Source organism: Carcharodon carcharias, chromosome 4, assembly GCF_017639515.1.
Source record: "Carcharodon carcharias isolate sCarCar2 chromosome 4, sCarCar2.pri, whole genome shotgun sequence".
Taxonomy (NCBI): Eukaryota; Metazoa; Chordata; class Chondrichthyes; order Lamniformes; family Lamnidae; genus Carcharodon; species Carcharodon carcharias.
Genome location: NC_054470.1, coordinates 188,289,755 through 188,311,171, shown reverse-complemented (window position 1 = coordinate 188,311,171; position 21,417 = coordinate 188,289,755). Strand labels below are relative to the sequence as shown.

Below are 21,417 nucleotides of genomic sequence, written 5' to 3'. Positions count from 1 at the left end.
CTGTCCAATTGAGCAATTCCCTTAGTGCCATTCCCACAGCTCCTCCCTGTAACCCTGCACGTTCTTCCTGTTCTGATGACAATCAAATTCCCCTATGAATGCTTCGATTGAACCTGCCTCCACCACACCCTTGGGCAGTGCATTCCAGACCTTAACAGCTCGCTGCGTGAAAATGGGTTTTCTTATATCGCTTTTGCTTCCTGTACCAATTATTTTGAACCTGTGCTCCCTCGGTCTTGATCCTTTCCTGATTGGGAACAGTTTCCCCCTATCTACTCTGTTTAGACCCCTCATGATTTTGAACACTTCTATCAAATCTCCTGTTTGTTTTCCTTGGAGAAAATAAATCTATCGTAACTTCTCCAATCTGTCTTCATATCTGAAGTTCCTCATCGCTGGAACCATTCTCGTTAATCTTTTCTGCACTCTCCCCAATGCCTTCACATCCTTCCTAAAGTGCGGCACCCAGAACTGGACACACTACTCCAGCTGAGGCTGAACTGATGTCTTCTTTTAAGTTCAACATAACCTCCTTGCTCTTGCACTCTGTGCCATTATTAATAAAATCCATGATACTCTATGCTTTATTAACTGCTCTCTCAATCTATCCTGCCATCTTCAATGAACTTACGCACATAAACACCCAGGTTTTTGTTTTTGTGCCAAAATCCTGGAACTCCCTCCCTAACAGCACTGTGGATGTACCTACACCACATGGACTGCAGCAGTTCAAGAAGGCAGCTCACCCCCACCTTCTCAAGGGCAACTAGGGATGGGCAATAAATGCTGGCCAGCGCCACCCTCACCCTGCGAATGAATAAAAGGAGGAGGCCATTCAGCCCCTCAGTCTTCTTGTACCATTCAATTGGACCTTGGCCACCTAACCCTCAATACCTTCACCTAACAAAAATTCTCTACCAGTCTTAGTTTTGGAAATATTTCATTGACCCCCAATCTCAACAGCTTTTAAGAGGGAGAGATTCCCAGGTTTCTCCAACCCTTTGTGTGGAAAAAGCGCTCCCTGGTATAACCCTGAACAGCCGAGTTCTGATTTTAAGGGGGCAGGACTCTCCCTTTGTCGGGCAGGCGGGTCCGGGAGCGGCCGGGAGATGGACTGCCGCCGGCGTTCGAGCTCTGACCCCGGTATCACGCTGGGTGGAAGCGGGAGGAGCGCGAGCGCTGAAGTCTGCGCCTGTGCTGGGGAGCCTGCACCGAGAGCTCCCTGAAGGCACAGAGCTGCCTCAGGGACCTGAAGAATTTAAAAATGGAAAAATAAAGATCTTACAAATGGCTCGGCCACATGAAGAGGGACATGTTAAAAATGATTAAAAAATTTTTTTCATTGTTTTTTAAAATTCACTGTCGGAAACCTCATCCCGCCCGTGGATGAGGTCTCGTCCTGGCCGATTCTCCTGCCCGCCAGCTGTAAGGTTGGACGGGCAGCGAAAACTAGCTTTCACTTACTTGCTTAACGGCCTTAATAAGCCTCTTAACTGTCGGCGGGAGCACTTCCGACTCTCGCGCGCGCCCGCCGACCGAAATATTGCTCAAGCGCGCGACCATGTCGGGACCCTCGCCTGACATCATCGCGCAGTATTTTACTCCCGATCGGGTCGGTCGTGTGCCCGCCCAGCCACAGGACAGAAAGTTCTGCCCTGTGGTTATACTCCCTGGCTCTGGACTGGAATAAGAGAGGTAACATTTTCTCTCCATCTAGCCTATTAACTCCTTTCATCGTCGTAAGCACCCCAATTAATTCACCTTTTTAATATTCTACAACTCGAGGGAATACAAACCTATGCAACTTGTTCTCATGATTTAACCCTCTAAGCCCTGATTATCATTCTGGTGAATCAATGCTGCACCCTCTCCTAGGCTTGATCTGTCCTCCCTGAGGTGCAGTGATCAGGGCTGAATGAAGTACACTACATGGCCGTCTAAGCAGAACGCTTAACAGCTGTAGCGTCACTTCTGCCCCTTTACATTCCAATACTTTTGACATAAAGGCCAACATTCGATTCGGGCAATTAGGGATGGGCAATAAATGCTGTCCCAGCCAGCGACACCACATCCTACACCATGTATTAAAAAAAAATTCCATTTGTATTTTAATTATTTTTTTTGTACCTGTCCACTAGCATTTCGTGACTTCTAGACTTGGACCTTCACAGTTCCTAGATCCTCACCATTTAGAAAGATAAATAGATCCAAGCATTTTCTTTGGTCCGAAGTTAGATGACATTATACTTTTCCCACAATATGCTTGGTCTGCCACAGTTCTGTTCACTTGCTTAACCAACTAATGTCCCTTAACTTTCTGATTCTGCCTACACTGCTTGACACTGAACTTCGTGTCATATTAAAACTTAGATTATATGACCCTCTATTCATTAACACTGTGAAAAGCTGATGCTCCTGGACAGATCCTTGAGGGACCTGCTGCCACTTGGAGTGTCGCAGTGTCTCTAGTCTCTGTCTCCTACCTCCTAACAACTCCTTACTCCAGCTGAGGTGGAGAAGATGAGGGCACTCAACTGGTGTGTGGTTGGATAGTTAGAATCGTAGAATGGTTACAGCATAGCAAGAGACCATTCAGCCTGTGAAGAGGCTATGCCATTGGCTGAGCCCCACATGGCCCATTGGGCAGTCTGCAGTTGCAGTCAAGCTGGTTAAGTCGGTGCCTGAAATTATGGGTGGGATTTAACCCGCCCTTTGGAGACAGGCTAGGAGCTGGAAAGCCTCGTAAAATAATGGTGGAAGGCTTCGGGAGGAGAACCTGAAGTCTTTCCGTTACTGTGGGATATTACCAGCGCCGGGAATCCCAACAGCGCAGTGGCCTGCCGGCTGGAAGTGGGCGGTCAGTTAATCCCACTAAGACCCGCCTCCCTGTGCACCTCCAGCATCGGGGGAGTCACTGCTGCTGCAGGGGGGAGACTGCCAGGCACAACATGGAGGGCCCCAGTGGGTCCTCGGAGGTGGGGGCGGTGATTAGGGTGGCGGAGGGGGATGCTCTCCTTAAAAGGCATCTCAGTGAAGCACAGAGAGGGGTTGTGGGGGCAATGGCCATCCAGGCAGTAACAGCAATCCCTGCAGTTATGGCAATGCAGCAGTGCATCCCCCCCCCGCCCCCCACACCAGGTCGCTGGGACCTGCCTGTCTGTTCTTGGTGTGGTCAATGAGAAAACATGTGTTGCCTTTGAGGGCACCTCAGCACGGAGATTGTTATAATATGCCTTTTAAAGGGATATCACATGCCATCACCAGAAAGGGAGTGATCCAGCCTCAGTTTCACTTTGGCCTATGAGCAGAACACTGCCCCCACAGCCCTGCTGCTGATGTCTTCAGGCTTTTCTATCCATGTGTTTATACCGCCAAGTGCTGAGTTGAAATAAATGAACCCGCACATGTTTACCTCATCCCTTATGAGTGATTGGTGCCTTTATATCACTATAAGAACATGACCTGTAGCTTCTAATGGTGAAGCTGCTGAGCTGCCTGCCCTCTGACTGGGTTGGGTTGGCAGCTCTGGGGGGTGTGCGGCTGTCCTCGAACTTATTGTATCGTCGGAGATGGCTGTTAGTGTTGAAAAGTTAGCGTATTTGCCTGACCTTATCTTAAACGGGGTGACGCTTGGCTTAAGTAAAGCAGCAGACCAAAGAATGGGGTTATGGACGTTATGGCTATTGGACATGGAGTTCCAGGATAGAGCATTGGTGCTCACTTAGAGGAACTTGTTGTCATGGGAACGGCCATGAAGGTCCACCCTAAAGGGGAAGCTGTGGGCGGGTGAGAGGGTGCGGTGGGCTGGTGTTGCGGTGGGGGTGGGGGTGGGGGTGGGGGGGGGTGGGGTGGGTAGAATGCTTTAAGTGCACCTCCATTTGATAGTGGAAAGTTCACGAGCTTGTTTTATAAAATGCCAGTTTTCCTACCTGTAATAAAAACAGAAAACACTTAGCAGATTTTGGCAGTAGCTGTGGAGAAAGAGTCAACGGTTCACACCCTCTCACCTTCCCTGTCCTTTTTTCCCATCCACCCCTTGCTCAAAACCTATCACATTTTGCACTTGTCCAGTTCTGATGAAAGATCATCGACCTGAAATGTTAACGCTGTTTTTCTCTCTCCAGACGCTGCCATAACGTGCTGAGTGCTTCCAGCGTTTTCTGTTTTTATTTTGGATTTCCGTTATCCGCAAGTTTTTCTTCCCTGTAATAGTGGGGGTGGGGGTAAGGGGAGGCAGGTTGCCCACCTCTGCCATTGACTGGGAGAGGTTCTGCTCCACAACTTGGATGCCCTGGCTTCAGATCGGCTAAAAGTCATACCTGGGCATTACTGTCGGGAGGGCGCATTTGCACCAGAAATTTCCTTGGGGAGTGGAATGGTTGCTCCCGAAGGTAACGCGGGGTTAACCTTGGGAAAAAGGCCCGAGGATATTCATTATTTGTAAATCCAGCTTGGATTTGTCGGGTTGCACACCTCCTTGGTTCACGTTTGAACCACCCAGAGGCCGTAGATTCCCACTGCCCCCTGTTGGTGAACCCTGGAGCAGCAATGCAGAAATGGGGAATCTCACCTGGCGGGAGTCTCTGAAAGGTTAGAAAGTGGTTGCAGCTGTCAGAAGGTGTCAGCTGCGGCTCAGCTGGTTTGGAGTCCGCAGGTTGTGTGATTTGAGTTCCACTGCGCTCAAAATCCAGGCTGATCCCACTCTGTGCAGTACAGAGGGAGTGATGCACTGTCAGAAGTGCCATCTTTCAGATGCAGCTCAGTCTTCCCTCTAAGGTGGACAGAGAAAGATCCAAAGGCATGATTCATAGAAGAGCAGAGGAGTTATCCTCAGTGTTTTGGCCAATATTTATCCTTTAATCAATATTAATATTAATATTACTGCATTTCCTACAACAGCGGCTACTCTTCTGTTGGATCCCGTGAATCCTTGTCACCAATTTGTTGTGAGTGGTAGCCAAGTTGGTACTATAGATAGAGTTGATCTGTAAACACTTCTTGGATGGAAACAATAAGTTTATTAACAATATACTAAGCAGCAACTACGTGTGTACTTTCAACATCCACACCATCTCTGCACTAACTGCTGATGTAGCCCAAGCTACTCTCCTATTGGTTACTACAGATCATGTGACCTTCTTTAACAAGTATTATTCTTAAAGGTATATTACACACAAAACTTTTATTACCAGATTCCTCCCCCTTTAACTCGGCTATACATACTATACTTACATATTTTTCAAGACAACATAATGGGTAAGGAATTTACAAGTTCAGTCTTTCAGGTGGTTTCCTGGTACGTGTGGAACGTCACAGCTCCACAACTTCAGATTCTTTGTCAGGAACCTCCTTTTCCGGAGTTGCCTGAACATCAGGTGCTTCAGTGGGCAATCGCAGTTCTGTATCCTCAACTTTTACAGGAACGTCAGACATGTCAGTCCTGGGTTGAGTGTCCTCAACAGGAAACGCAAACCCGGTCATGATCACTGGTGGACCCACATCTTGGTGATTTGTCTCCCCTCCTTAAATGGTCCACATGTTTATGAATGATCCAGTCTTCCACATCCATGTGGTAAGATAGAGGTCCAGCCACTGCACCAATTCCACCCGGTAATTACTTTGGTCCTTCCCCTTTTCACGTATACCCGCTCTTCCACGATTAAATTTCTTCTCATGACTATGCCAGTCGTGTCTGGTTTTCTGGCTTCCCTGACTCCTTTCTACTTTCCCCTCTAAATTCGGCATTATTAAGCTCAGTCTCATCAACAATAACTCTGGAGGTGGTGATGCTTGTTGTGTGAGGGGTAGTCCTGTAATGAAAAAGAAAGCGTATTAGCTCGGTTGCCAAGGAATCACCAGTTAGCTTTCCTTTGCCTGCCTTGAATGCTTGAACTGCCCTTTCGGCCAGTCTGCTTGAGGGAGGGTGGTAAGGTGCAGTTTTCACTTGAGTGATACCGTTAAGGCTGATAGACCGTTGAAACTCAGCACTTATAAATACCATGCCGTTTTCTGAAATGACTACTTCTGGTATTCCGTGAATGGTAAAGCTCTGATGTCGCTTCTCAATTGTAGCGGCCGATGGTGACTTTACCTCATGTACGTCTAACCATTTTGAATGAGCAGAAACGCTGACTACGTTGGACCCTTCCTGGGAACAATGTGTAACTGCACCCAGGGTCTATCTGGCCACTCCCATGGGTGTAATGGAGCTGTCACTGGCAACCTTTGCAGTTGCTGACATTGTACACAGTGCTTTACTAAACTCTCTATTTCACCATCCACACAAGGCCACCATAGGTAGCGTGTGCTATGATCTTCATTCGGGAAATTCCTGGATGGGCACTGTGTAGTTCAATCAAAATTGGCTCCCTTCCCTTTGGAGGAACTATCACTTGTGATCCCCACAATAAGATGCTATCCTGACTGGTTATTTCATGTCTTCTGTTGAAGTACGGTTTCATTCAGATACAGATTCCTGTGACCAAACATGAAGCATTTGTTCTCGTAGCACTTGAGATAGGACCGGGTCCTGATTTGTCCAGCCTCTGATCTGTCGAACACATACTGGCAAGAAATCTAAGAAATTTAACAGTAAAACAAGTTCTTCCACAGGAATTTGCTCATCATTTTCTTGTAAAGGCAAATTTCCGAGTGCTTCGGCATTTGCAATGTTACATCCAGGCCGGTGCACGAAAGTGTATTTGTTTGCCGCTAGAACTAAAGCCCATTGTTGTATTCTTGCTGAGGCTGTGGGTGGTGTAGCCTTGTCCTCACTAAACAATCCTAGCGATGGTTTGTGGTCTGAAACAATTGTAAAATGGTGATTGTGTATGTACTGGTAAAATTTCTTGACACCAAAGATGATGGACCGGCTTCTGTGAATTCTATCCCTTTTCCACTATGGAGAGCGTTCTTGATACATAACTGTTGTCCATCTGATGAGAGAGCACTGTGCCCACTCCGTAGGGAGATACGTCACATGTCAGCACCAATTCTTTGGTCTGGCCATAAAGCACTAATAGCTTGGACGAGTGCAACAATTGTTTCACCTTTATGAAAGCTTCTTTCTGGGGTGCCTTCCAAGACCAACATTGGTCCTTTTTGAGTAGAGAATGCAGGGGGGCCAGCAATGTAGACAAATTAGGTAAGAACTGCCCATAGCAGTTGATCATTCCAAGGAACGTTTTGAGCTGTGAGATGCCTGTCTTATGGCTCTCACTTTCTCCTCAACCGGGTGGAGGCCCTGTGAAATATACTTGGTGACCCAAATAGATTACCTCCTTCGCTTGGAACGTGCGCTTTTCTTCTTTCTAGCACAGGCTTTAATCTTGGCCTTCATTTTGACTTCACTATTGGCCAGACTTCTGTCAGATGTGAGCTCAACTTGAGTGAGCTCAGTGGTTGGGTCTCCCAAAATTTTATCATCTGCTTCTTAGAAAATTCAGAGACTTTTGCCTCCAAAGCCTCTTTGGCTTCCTGTAGCTGATTCTTCAGCTCTTCCATCTCTTTTTTTGTGTTTGTTTGCTGCCTCCTTGAAAATTGAACATTGTTGTGTCTTCTCTGCCAACTGATTCTTCAGTTTATTCAGAGAAATGCTGAATTCTTTCTGTTCCTCTTCATACTTTTCCAGAGGTACAAACTTAGGCCTGAGGGAATCTTGGAGTGTGTGGTTTTCTTTTTCCTTTCAAAGGTTGCTCACCTTGTCTCGAACCCTGTCTTTAAGCAGGGTCTCTTCGAGTTCCTTCTGCTGTTCTTCTAGGTTTGGCTTAAGACAGTCTGAATATCTTCAGGTTGTTGATTCCTTGCACCCTCCTTTCCCAAAGCAGGAACGCTTCCTGCTTCCTTTTGAAATCTGTGGCCAATCAAAGCTGATTTCCCTTAGCCAATTTCGTCCTGTGAGGTTTGGTCCTCAGCCTCTCAATACCAACACTGGTAGCTTACCGATTGGCTTCCATGATGGACAGTCCCTGCTTATGCCTTTGACTTGAATGTCTTTACCCGTGTATGTTTTTAATTTAGCAGCAGTTTCTTCTAAATTTTATTTATGTTGACCATTATTCAGATATCTGACAGTATGTTCCCCAGTTACTGTAGTGGAGGCTCCAGTGTCCACTTCCATTCTAACAGGCCTGATATTTACTTTCACTGTGACAAGTATTGGTTCAGTCTTTCCAACTTTCCGATTAAACAACAATAAATATCTGAATTTGTTGTTTCAGGCTCTTCTGCATTGTAAATCTCACTGGGTTTTTTTCTTCTGTTTAAAAGCCTGCTTGAATCTTTCCTTGCACTGTCTCATTATGTGTCCATTTCTGTGACAATAATAACATTTGATTATTTTTTTTTAAAAACGCCAATTGTCACAAGACTGCTTGTTTCCACCACTATTGAAATGATTCTATTGTTTTCGCTGCTGAGTCATTTTTAAAAGTTTTCCTGCTTGTGGGACTGCTTCCCACTTCTTGGCAGAGTCTTGCATGTTTGCGCCCTTTTTGGCTGGAGTTTCCCGCCCAAAGTGGGGGACGGCGCCATTTCGCTCACCCTGTATGGCTTTTGAATCTCTTACTGCGCTTTCCATGGTCAGTGTTGTCTTTAGCACCTTCTTAAAATCCAAATTTGCTTCGGACAATAATCTCTTCTGAAGTGTGTCCTTGTTCACGTCGCACACTAAACGATCTCTGAGCGTGTTAGTTAGGGATGCACCAAACTCTCAATGTTCTGTTAACTGCCTCAAACTCACCACATAACAAGCAACCGTCTCCCCCGGGTCTCTATTTCTCAAGTTAAACCTGGACTGTTGCATCATTACCAAGGGCTTTGGCTGGTACTCACCCTTCACGAGGTCCACCAATTCGCCAAAATGTTTTGAATCTGGGGCACTGGGTGCTGTCAAACTACGAATCAAGCTGTAGGCTTTATTCCCACATGTAGTTAAGAGGGATCGCTCGCCTCTTCTCTTCCCCTGTAATCTTGTTCACTTGGAAAAAGTACACGAGGCGTTCAATGTATGAGACTATTCGTCCATGGCTGGATTGAAAGGATCAATTTTTCTAAATTTCAGCATTCTGAGAGGGAATAACTTCTTCCATTCGAACGGAACTTCTAGTTGCAATTACTGGGTGAGGTACAGTGCCGATTTCCTTTCAACTTGATTCCTTCTGCTAAATCTTGTTTTATCCTCGTCGGCAATTTATTGGATCCTGTGGATCCTCGTCGCCAATTTGTGGAGTGGTGGCTGAGTTGGCATTATCGATAGAGTTGATCCGCAAACACTTCTTGGGTGGAAACAAGTTTATTAACAACATACTCAACAGCAACTACAGGTGTGCTTTCAACTTTAGCACTATCTCTGCACTGACTGCTGAGATAGCCTGAGCTCCTTTTGGTTACTACAAATCATGTGATCTTCCTTAACAAGTATTATCTTTAAAGGTACATGATACATCAAACAAAACTATAATTACTACAACTTCAAAAACAAAGTGACAGAGAGAGGGCAGACAACGGTTATGCAGTAGATGTAATTTATCAAGATTTCCAAAAGTAAATTTATAAGGTGCTATATAATAATGAATAAAATTAGAGTTTGAGGAGTTAGGGGACAAAGAGCAGAATGGATAACTAGTTGGCTGGAAGAAGAGAATGGGGGTAAAGGGTATCTACTCAATGGCAGAAGGTGAAAAGCGTGGTCTCACAAGAATTAGTTCTGGGATTAGTGTTGTTCACAATATTGATGATTTAGGCTTTGGAAGCAAAACAGTTTCTAAATTTGCAGACCACAGAAAATTGGGAGGGATAGCCAACACTGAGGAGGACTACCAAAAATTGCAAGACGACATATTGGCCTGGATTTTGCTGTAGTAATGAGGGCATAACTGTCAGGGTCCATCATCATTACTCCAGTGTAACTGGCAGAAACTTCTGGAATCTGCACCTCTGGACTGCAATCAATGGAAATCGATGAATTGATGAGAACTTCCACTTTTATGATAGTCTCACTAAAAACCCTTGAAAAAGTTGCACCTTGTTGAATGAGATGTAACTGGTATTTTAAAGGCATACTAGGTTCATAATTAATGCTAAGCATCCTCACTAGCCCTGAGAAGCTAATTTTATATTTATGGAGTGTCAAATTTCTCCATTATTATGTTTGTTTAGTTTGTTTGGATTGATATTTTGGATTCTACCTAAATCTAGTCATAACCATTTATTCTGCTACACGGAAATTTAATTTAGAAGTAAAGGATAAGAGCTTTAATTTCCTGCGACTGTGAGAATGCTTCAATCTGATTGGCTGCTTGCTGACATCACTGCTGCTGCACACCCGGAGACCCCCTTTGCTTGGCACCAGATTTAAACTGTCAGCAGGAAAAGGGGAAAACCACCAAGATCACTCGATCTTTACGGGCAGCTTCGTCCAAGGTCAGTGGAGTTGCTTCACTGCTGACAGCAAAATCCCAGCCAATGACAGCGTGCAAAATTGTCACATGACTGACAAATGACTCGCAACACTTAAGTGTGAAATATTACACTTTGGTAAGGAAAATAAGGAGGTCTCATATTACTTCGGATAATAGAATCTAAATGAGCTACAGGAACATGTGGAAATACAAGTACACAAAACACTAAAAGTAGCGACTCGGTTTAATGCAACCATTTGGAGAATCAAGCTCTTAGGTTTATTTCTAGAAGGGTGGAATTGAAATGTAGAGAAGTGATGGTAAGCTTGTATCGAACCTTGGTTAGACCACATTTGATTCAATTGTGTACAATTCTGGTTGCCGTATGTTAAAAAGGACATGGAGGCACCAGAGAGGGTGTAAAAGAGATGCCAGAAATGAGAGGTAAGATCTATCAGGAAAGGATCAGCAGACTTGCTTGAAAAGACAAGACTGAGGGAGTGACCTGATAGAGCGGCTCTTTTAAACGAAGAAAGCTTTTGATAGCATAGACACTAAGAGAACATCCCCACTTGTTGGGGGAGAGTAAAGCTAGAGGCTGCCAATATAAGATGGTCACCACGAAATCCGATTGGGAGATTGGAAGAAACTTCTTTAGCCAAAGAGTGGTAAGATTGTGGAAATCGCCTCCACAGGGAGTGGCTGAGATGAATAGTATAGAGGCATTTAAGAAGAGACTAGATAAGCATATGAGGGAGAAGGGAATCGAGGGTTCTGTTGATAGAGGTAGATGATGAAAGACGGGGGTGGGGTGGGAGGTTTGAAGGGAACATGGACTGATTGAGCTGAGTAACCTGTCCATTCTATGAAGTCTATATAAAAGCAGTTTATTAGCTGGAAAACACATAACGATATGTTAAGACCATAACAGACATTCGAGAAATGAAAGTCTTTATTGTTCTTTGAATTTCTTCCTCCTGCTAATTGCCTCACAACATTTTGTGATGTTTATGTCTAAGTTGGTTTCTGAACGCTCTCCAGGGCAGTATGATAATATGTTGTGACACGCACGTTATCAAGTATCAAAGCTGCACGTTGTCGTGGACACCCTGGATGCATTCCCTCAGCAATTATAGAAGGGTGATGATGATTAAACAGAGTAACCTAATCTGATACATTAACTCACGGCCCTGTTTTGTCACCTTGTGTTGAAAGTTTGCTGCACATGGCAGGACTTTTAAATAGATCAAAGGGAATTTGATACAGATTTTGGGGTCGTTTGACAAACAACAAAAGCTATGTGAAATAATATCGGGGGAGGGGAGGGGGCAGAATATCGGACTTTAAGGTTCACCGGAGTGCTTCTTTGCCACAGTCTCTTAATATGTCGGATGTAGCTACCCCACCCCCTGTCCTGTGTCCTCACCAACCCCGCCCTCCCCCCCCCCCCACCATGGCCAAATGAGCTCAGTGAGCGATTGGCTGAGTCGGTGCAGACCAGAACAGTCCAAAGTTTGATCCTTGATAACAACAAAAGAAAAAGGAGTAGGAGTAGGCCCTATGACTACATGAGTCTGCTCCACCATTCGGGAAGATCATGGCTACCTCACTCCACTTTCATGTCCTGTCCCCATACCCTTTGATACTCTTCATGCCCAAAACCCTGTCAGCCTCAGTCTTGAATACACTTCTTGACTGAGCATTCACAGCCCCCGGGGGTCAAGGCTACAGAATTCCAAAGATTTTGAATCTTCTGAGTGACGAACCTTCTCATCTCATCCAAAATGGATGATCCTTTATCCATTGACTATGACCCCTGGTTCTAGACTCCCTAGCCAGGGGAAATTACTCCTCTCTAACTATCCTCTTGGAACTCCCTCTACATTTTAAGGAGATCAGCTCTGAGAGTATTAAGCTTATTCTACCCGATCTAACCTCATTAGGACAGTGCCTCTCATCCCAGGAATCAATCTAGCAAACGTTTGTTGCAGATCTCTCTAAGCTAAGTGTATCCATCTATGGGAAAGGTGACCAAAACTCTACATGCAGTACTCCAGGCGTAGTCTCACCAAGGCCCTATACAATTGCAGCAAGGCTTTCTTACTCTTTTATAGTCAAACATTCTGTGCTGCTCACTGCGGGACACCCTGCAGTTCTCTGTTTACTAGGTTAGGGAAGGAGAAAACAAACATTCAGGTTTCCCACAGCAAATCACTGTTATTGATCTCTTCCTCGAAGTGAGCGTTCATGGATATTGGGTGAGGGCACGATATAACTAGGTCAAACAGCCTCACAACACCCTTCTGTCAAGGCTCAACTGTGATGTCTCGAAGTATGTTTTGTTTTATGTCCATTCGTGGGGTTTGGGTGTTGCTGGGAAGGCCGGCGTTTATTGTCCACCTCTAATCGCCATTGAGAACGTGAGCTGCGGTCTTGAACCGTTGCAGTCCGATTGGATGAAGTTACTCCCACTATCCTCAAGAGTTAGGGAGTTCAAGAATTGTGACCCAGTAACGATGACACGTTTGCAAAGTTCGACGGCGTTCGACTCGGAGTGGAGCTTTGAGGTAATGGTTTTCCCTCTCCCCCCCACCCCCCCCACCCCATGTGGCTGCTGCCTTCGCTGGGCGGTAGAGTTTGTGGGTTTAGGAGGTGCTGTCGGAGGATCTTTGGTGGGCCACTGCAGCTTGGGGAGGTGGGGAGGGGGGTGGGGGGGTGGGGGAGAAATGCTGCAGCCGTGGAGGGGGGGGTGGATCTTTAAGATGGTGAATGTGTTGCCCATTAAATGGGCGGCTTTGTTCTGGATGGCATTGCCCTTCTCGAGTGGGAATTGCGAGCTCCACTCATCCAGGCAAACGCCGAGAGTTCCATCACACTCCTGATTGTGCTCAGGGTTTAACTGTGGGCGCTTGCATTTATTGGCCACGTGCATTCAGAGATCCTTGACCTAAAGGTGAAGGTCATCCATTGAGTTCAGTATTCTATAAAATGTATATCTGGTTATTTATGTATCACGGAGCAGGGTCTGGTAGTGAAAGCAAAGAGACGGCATGTATCAATAAGCTGTATGGTCTGACTGAACCACGCAATAGCCAATACAAGGAACTCCAGCGGACGGTCAGGAACACCGGCTGGACTAAGGCTAAACCACAAGGTGGAAACTGGCACAAGAGCGACGGGGACATATATGATACTCTTTGGGAGACCAGTAGCAGGCGCCCCAAAGGCACGGGCGCCTGTCAGCTTGGCGTGACAGGGACGAGATGGCCTGCGCCCCGCGGCGATTTCAGTGCCGAGGGGAACCCCTTTGGCCGCAGCCGTTCCATGGACGATAGACTGCACGCGGTGTCGGGGCGCAGGCCAGTGATTTCTGATGAGCTCGGGGCTCACCGCGGAACGTTTGCGAGGCCCCAGCGGTCAGGAGGACGGCTGAGCCACACCGAGGGCCACCGAGGCGGTAACGACGGCACGGCACCGGCAGAGAGAGACGCGTATGAAACAATGGCTGCGACCCAGCATTCTAAATCGGGGCGGAGAGACGCCGCGAACTCGAGCCGCGGTCACCGCCCGATCCAAGACCTTTGGAGAAAACTGGAAAGTTTAAGAGACGCTTACAATGCCGGCAACGCTCCAAGAAAGCTGCTCGCTGCTATGGGAAAGGCACGGACGTTCCCAGGGACCGGGGCTGCCCAGCCGAGCAGCCCAACCTTGGTGGCACAGCCGTACGTGTTTCTACAGGCCCCAGTGCGAGAACTTTGTGTACCGGAGGGCTGCAGAGCTGATGGAGATTTCTGGCGGTGCAAAGCGAAGGATGTAGGGAGCGGTAAGTCAAGCACCTGGTCACCGGGACGACCGCAAGCAAACACTGAACGGAGCTGGAAAGTCCACCAACTTTCACACTGGACGGGAGGAATCAAGGAGCTCGCTCCAGGCAATGGCAGTGGTTTGAAGGCAGAGGTGTGTGAACGCGCTGAAGTGGATGAAGGTAACTTGGCTACTTTAACAGTTTTTAGTTACTCTTCTTAACAAACTTCTATCCTTCACCCTTCCCCACAGTCATTACCATCCAGAGCTACTTTCATTCTAACCAGAGTTTTACTATTCTCATTGCGGACCAGAATCTCTGCTATTTCCATTACGAACCAGAGTCTCTACCAGTTCCATTACTAACCAGAGTCTCTATCAGTTCCATTACTAACCAGAGTCTTTGCTAAAATAATAATAATAAAAACAAAAAACTGCGGATGCTGGAAATCCAAAACAAAAACAGAATTACCTGGAAAAACTCAGCAGGTCTGGCAGCATCGGCGGAGAAGAAAAGAGACAAACGTAAACTGGGCGACCGCTTTGCAGAATACCTGCAGTCTGTCCGCAAGAATGACCCAGACCTCCCTGTCGCTTGCCATTTTAACACTTCACCCTGCTCTCTTACCCACATGTCTGTCCTTGGCTTGCTGCATTGTTCCAGTGAAACCCAACGCAAACTGGAGGAACAGCACCTCATCTTCCAACTAGGCACTTTACAGCCTTCCGGACTGAATATTGAATTCAACAACTTTAGGTCTTGAACTCCCTCCTCCATCCCCACCCTCTTTCTGTTTCTTCCCACTTCCTTTTGTTTTTTCCAATAAATTATATAGATTTTTCTTTTCCCACCTATTTCCATTATTTTTAAATATTTTAAAATCTTTTATGCCCCCCCACCCCCACTAGAGCTATACCTTGAGTGCCCTACCATCCATTCTTAATTAGCACATTTGTTTAGATAATATCACCAACTCCAGCACCTCTGTGTTCTTTTGTTCTTTTGTCTGTGACATCTTTTGATGATCTGCTTCTATCACTGCTTGTTTGTCCCTACAACCACCCCACCCCCCTCCACTTGTCTCCCCCCACCCAACGCCCCCCCACACACACACCTTAAACCAGCTTATATTTCACCCCTTTCCTTGGATTCACCCAGTTCTGTTGAAGGGTCACGAGGACTCGAAATATCAACTCTTTTCTTCTCCGCCGATGCTGCCAGACCTGCTGAGTTTTTCCAGGTAATTCTGTTTTTGTTTCAGAGTCTTTGCTATTCCGATTATAAACCAGAATCTCCGGTATGCTCATTCTAACCAGAATCTGCACAATTCCCATTCTAAACCGTCTCTACTATTCCCATTACTAACCAGACTTCTTGCTCTTTCCACTAACCAGAATCTCTGGTATTCTATTCATAACCAGATTATCTGCTATTCCCATTATAAACCAGACTCTCTCATTGCCTTTACTAACCAGTCTCCGCTATACCCGTTACTATCCAGAGCCTCTACCATTCCCAATCCGAATCTCCACCAACCCCTTCACCTTCTAGAATCTCCATTATTCACAATACTAACTAGTTTCCTCATTGTCGCTATCACAGCTTGCATTTATGTATTAGAGTGTCCGAGATGCATTACCGAAGCATAATCAGAGACAAAAAGGAGAGGTTAGTACGTTGCTAAGAAGGAACTCAAGGAAGGAGAAAAAAGGAGTTGGAGGGGATGGAGGGATGGATGGAGTATAGTGTGGGGATTAGCAGACTGAAGACAGTCATCGGTATTGATGCAAAGGGATGGGAGTGTTCAAAAGGAGCAGATCCGAAACCACAAACTTCTGGGGGTATATAGAGATGAAGGAGTTTTATAGAGATTGGAAGGGATGAGGACCTTAAGCGGTTTAAACGCAAGATTGAGAATTTTAAATTTGAGGTGTTGAGGAACCCATTACTTGTTTTGTGCCTCCATTGATCCTCACTACCTGCTGCTCTCTCCACTCATCTCACTACCTGCTGCTTGCTCTGCTCACCCCACTAGCTGCTGCTCTCTTTGCTGTTTCTCCTCCTCCTCCTCTAGGTTTCTTGCCTCTTCTGTACCTCCTTAGGAAGCATTCACCTTGACACAATCTTTTTTCCTGGTTTGTGTTGTTTTATAATATCCTCTTTTTCTCAACAATAAAGAGAATCTCCCAACACTCGTGTCTTGTGTCTGTATTTTCCTTGTGTTCCTCTATTTTAAGTACTCTCTTCTGCATGGTTCTTTGCTGTAATTACCTTTAATTTTAATCCTATCCAATCTCTCTGGCATGCACGTGGGATTAGGATTGACCTTTTAGTAAAGCTTTAAAAAAAAAATTAATTTTACTCACAAAACCTTGAATAAAAACACGTGTTTATTTTTCCTGTCGGTTTTCAACCCTCCCCGTCTCCTGTTGTTGACTCCCTGTGGGGGAAACAGTGACAAAGGCGCTAACCAGTTAGCTTTTGATACCTTCTCCAAATAATTATTCTCCGTCTTGACTACAAATGCTGGCAGGACACTTGACTGAAAATGGGAAGCCAAGCGGAGCGCGGGAACAAGGCCTACAGACGGGATTAGAGTTATTTGCTGCTGTGAAGGGAATGCTGACATGGACCGATTGGGCCCGTTTCTGCACCATAACCTTTGTGTTATGTTGTAACCTACAGCCGAATCCCATTCTCCTCATTCGTTCACTGTCCCGTGCACGCGTCCAATAGGAGTCATCAGATAATGATCAGGGATGATGATTTACCCCCCCCCACCCAACCCTATCCTTAATAAAGGCTGCTGAGGCCCCTCACAACAGCTCATGTTTTTAAACATGTGTAGAACCTTCGTTTGGTGACTGTGCACAGTTATAGGGTCATAAGGTTATACAGCACAGAAACAGGCCCTTCGGCCCATTGTGTCCATGCCGGCCATCAGGCACTTATCTATTCTAATCCCATTTTCCAGCACTTGGCCTGTAGCCCTGTAGGCTATGGCGTTTCAAGTGCTCATCTAAATACTTCTTAAATGTTGTGACGCTCCCTGCCTCTACCACCCCCTCAGGCGGTGTGTTCCAGATCCCAACCACCCTCTGGGTGAAAACATCTTTCTTCAAATCCCCTCTAAACTTTTTGCCCCTTACCTTAAATCTTTGCCCCCTGGTTATTGACGCCTTCACTAAGCGGAAAAGCTTCTTCCTATCTACCCTATCTATGCCCCTCTTAATTTTGTATACCCCCCTCAGCCTTGTCTTCTAAGGAAAACAACCCTAGCCTACCCAGTCTCTCCTCATAGCTGAAACGTTCCAGCCCAGGCAACATCCTGGTGAATCTCCTCTGCACTCCCTCCAGTGCAATCACATCCTTCCTATAATGTGGCGACCAGAACTGCACCCAGTACTCCAGCTGTGGCCTAACTAGCACTTTGTACAGTTCTGGTCTCCATATTCCATAAGGGATATAGATGCACTGGAGAAGGTGCGAAGAAGATTCACAAGGATGATACCAGAGCTGAGAGGTCATATCCATCAGGAAAGGTTGATGAACAGGGCTCCTCTTTAGAACAGAGAAGGTTGAGGGGTGACATGAGAAATAGGAGCAGGAGTAGGCCATTCAGCCCTTCAAGCCCACTCTGCAGACTGTACTATTCTATGATTTTATGAGATTGGAATCTCATGTAGGCCTCAGGGTATCTGATAGAGGCCTTGAAAATTATGAGGGGTTTTCGACAGGGTAGAGGTAGATGAGATGTTTCTATTTGTGGGAGCTCCCAAAACTAGGAGGCCATAAATATAAGCTATCCTCCCGGGTGCTGGAGATTGCAGGTTCGAGGGGTCCTGTTGAAGACACTTGAGCAGTCACCACTTACCCTGGGACGATGCTGATTTGCCCAAACCCCTTCCGATGGTATTGAAGAGTAAAGTACCTCGTGTGGGACCACAGTGACGTTTCAGACAGAAGGCAGACGCTTAAGGGGACTGGCAAAAAGAACCAGAGGAGGCACCGGCTAACGAGTAGTTTGGATTTGGAGTGCAAGGCCTGACTGGGTTGTGGATACAGATCCAATATCGCCTTTCAGGAAGGAATTGGATAAATACTTGAAGGAGAAAAGCTTTATGGAGGAGAGCAGTCAAGTGGGACTCACTGGATTGTTCTTTGATGGGCTGAAAAGCCTCCTCCTGGGCTGCGCTGTTCTTTGATTCCATGAGATTGGAATCTCATGAAGGCCTGAAGTTCCCTCCTCTGAAGGACATTAACAAACTAGATGATATTTTACCGCAATCTGATAAATTCCATGGCTCTTTTTCTATTTCTGGCGCTCGCCTATTTTGCCAAAGGTGTTGAACTCAGTTGCCACAATAGGAACAGGGTGACCAAATCTAAGGGGAAATAATAAGGGACACTTCACCAGCGGAGGTGGGGGAGGGGAGGGGAGGGGAGTTGTGTTGGGGAAGGGTTGCTGATGTGAGCAGAAGAGCCTAGATACCAGCTCCCTTCCAACCTAGTTGGCCTTGAACCCCTCAGTCCTCCATGGCCCATTCCTCCCCCTCGTGCCCTCCCAGGCCTCCCAGAACCCTCTGGACCTGTACCAGCCCCAGCCCAGCACTTGGGCCTCAGAGCACTGTTGCCGACTTCGGAATGGGATGCACGCACCCCCTCCCCCATCCGTGTCAGGCCTGCTCTGGACCCCCTCTTGCCACCGGAACTGCACCGCCCGCTCCCACAACCACACCTGCCCCTGATGAAGTGACCCTGATTTTGCCACCACCACCACCCCGCCTCCCCCACCTCCCCCCCCCCACCCCGGCCCCCAAAACCCTGTCCCCATTGTGGCAAGTTTTTTATATTCATTCACGGGATGCGGGTGTCACTGGCTGTGCCAGCATGTATTGCCCATCCCTAATTGCCCTTGAGAAGGTGGTGGTGAGCTGCCTCCTTGAACCGGTGCAGTCCATGTGGTGTAGGTACACCCGCAGTGCTGTTAGGGAGGGAGTTCCTGGATTTTGACCCAGCGACAGTGAAGGAATGGCAATATATTTCCAAATCAGGGTGGCGAGTGGCTTGGAGGGCAACTTCCAGGTGGTGGTTTTCCTATCTACCCGCTGCCCTTGTCATTCTAGATGGTAGGGGTTGTGGGCTTGGAAGGTGCTGTCTAAGGAGCCTTGGTGAATTCCTGCAGTGCATCTTGTAGATTGTGCACACTGCTGCCACTGTGCGTCGGTGGTGGAGGGAGTGAATGGCACCGCATCCACAAACAATCCAGTGAACTGCTTTGTCCTGGATGGTGTCAATCTTCTTGAGTGTTGTGGGAGCTGCTACTCATCCAGGCAAGTGGGGAGAATTCCATCACACTCCTGACATGTGCTTTGTAGCTGGTGAACAGGCTCTGGGGAGTCTGGAGGTGAGTGGAACTGAATTCAATTGGCAAAATGGACTCGCGACAGAAACAGTAAGGAGCCATGGAAGTTATTGGATTGCTGCAAAATTTCATCTAGTTTATTGAATATCTTCAGGGAAGGGAACTTCAGGGATAGGTGAGAGCCCAGCCTCGTAGAATTGTGGACTAGTCTCTCCTCCCCAACAGACAGGAGAGTGCCAAACAGTGCTGCTGCTGCTCCCTCATGGCTGTGTGTCTGTACACGCACACTCTGCTGGCTCTGGACTGCGTATGTGCAGGAGCACAGTGTGCATGCACAGACACCAAAGATGCTCAGGCAGGGGGAAGAGGAGACCTCGAGCAGTTTCCTCGCTCGCTGCCGGAGGAATCCAGGACAGATGGTATTCTGGGAAGCCCACGCCGAGGATATGGGATGGGGAGCCAAATTCTGGGACAACCTCAGAAAACCCAGGATTGTTGGTCATCCTGCAATTCTGCTAGTTACCTGTGAGTGTGATTGTGCGCGCACACTTGGCATGTGCGTGTGTGTTTCCCCACCTTGAGATCTGGGCTCAATTCAACTCAGAATTTTGCTCCAATTTTACTTCCTTCATTCTGAAGAAAGTAAATAGGAACAGCAGGCCACTCAGCCCCTCACACCTGTTTCAACTTTGTCATATCGCTGAATCCCACCTCAATTCCATGTATCTGCCTTTGATCCATATCTCTTGATATCTTTACTCAACCAAAATCTATCAAACCCTGTCTCGAAAATTTCAGTCGATTCCCCAGCCTTTTGGGAGACAGAGTTCCAAATTTCCACCACCCTTTGCACCCTGAATTGGTGTCTGAAAGGCCGAACTTTAATAATATTGGTTTTAAGATTATAGCTCCTTGCTCTGGGTTCTCCCACGAGAGGAGATAAGTTTTCCATAACTAGCCCATTGAAACCCTTGGTCATTTTAAGCCCCTCAATCAGAACACCACCCAGTGTTCTGAGCTCAAGGGAATGCAAACCAATTTTATGCAACCTGTCTTCACAACTTAACCCAGTAAACTCTGGTGCATTTTGTAAGAAGTTATTGTTGCAGGATTTAGTAGACATCGCCACACAGGGTGATAGAATCCACTGCAAAGAAGGTGGCCATTTGATACATCATGGCTATTTTGGCTCATTGAATAAGCTGTTCAATCAGGCATAGCCCTACAACATTCTCTCCTTCAAGTAATTATCCAATTCCCTGCTTTATTATCCGTTCATGGCATATGGACCTTGCTAGCTAGGCCAGCATTTATTGCCCATCCCAAACTGCCCTTGATGAGAGGGCAGTAAAGAGTCAACCACATTGCTGTGGGTCTGGTGTCACATGTAGGCCAGACTAGGTCAGGATGGCAGACATTAGTGAACCAGATGCGTGTTTATGACGATTGGTGATGGTTATGTGGTCATCTTTAGTCTTTCATTTCCAAAATTTTTTTTATTGAATTCAAATTTTACCATTTGCCATGGTAGGATTTGAACCTGGGTCTCCAGAGCATTACCCTGGGTCTCTAGATTACTAGTCCAGTGACAATACCACCATGCCACCACTATTTGAATTTGAACTATTTGAATCTTCTTCCACCACCCTTTCAGGCAATAAATTCTGTATCATTATGACTCGCTGTGTGTATTTAAAAAAAAATTCTCCTTGCCTCTGATTCGTTCTTCTGTCGATTATATTAAATCTGTGTCCTCTGGTTACTGACGTACCTGCCAGAAACATTTCCTTGTTCAATATTTTGAACATCTCTATTAAATCTCCCCTTTAATCTTCTCTGCTCTAAGG

At 46.5% G+C, this 21,417-nt stretch overlaps 1 protein-coding gene across 1 annotated transcript in view; it reads left to right on the top strand.

Annotated features, from left to right (window-relative positions):
* The window catches only part of dok7b (docking protein 7b), a 95,532-nt gene that overhangs the window by 54,568 nt on the left and 19,547 nt on the right, over nucleotides 1-21,417 (top strand). The window contains exon 9 of the mRNA XM_041185358.1: nucleotides 13,423-14,385. Coding sequence (XP_041041292.1) covers nucleotides 13,423-14,385 — 963 coding nt within the window. The remainder of the gene's footprint in view (nucleotides 1-13,422; nucleotides 14,386-21,417) is intronic.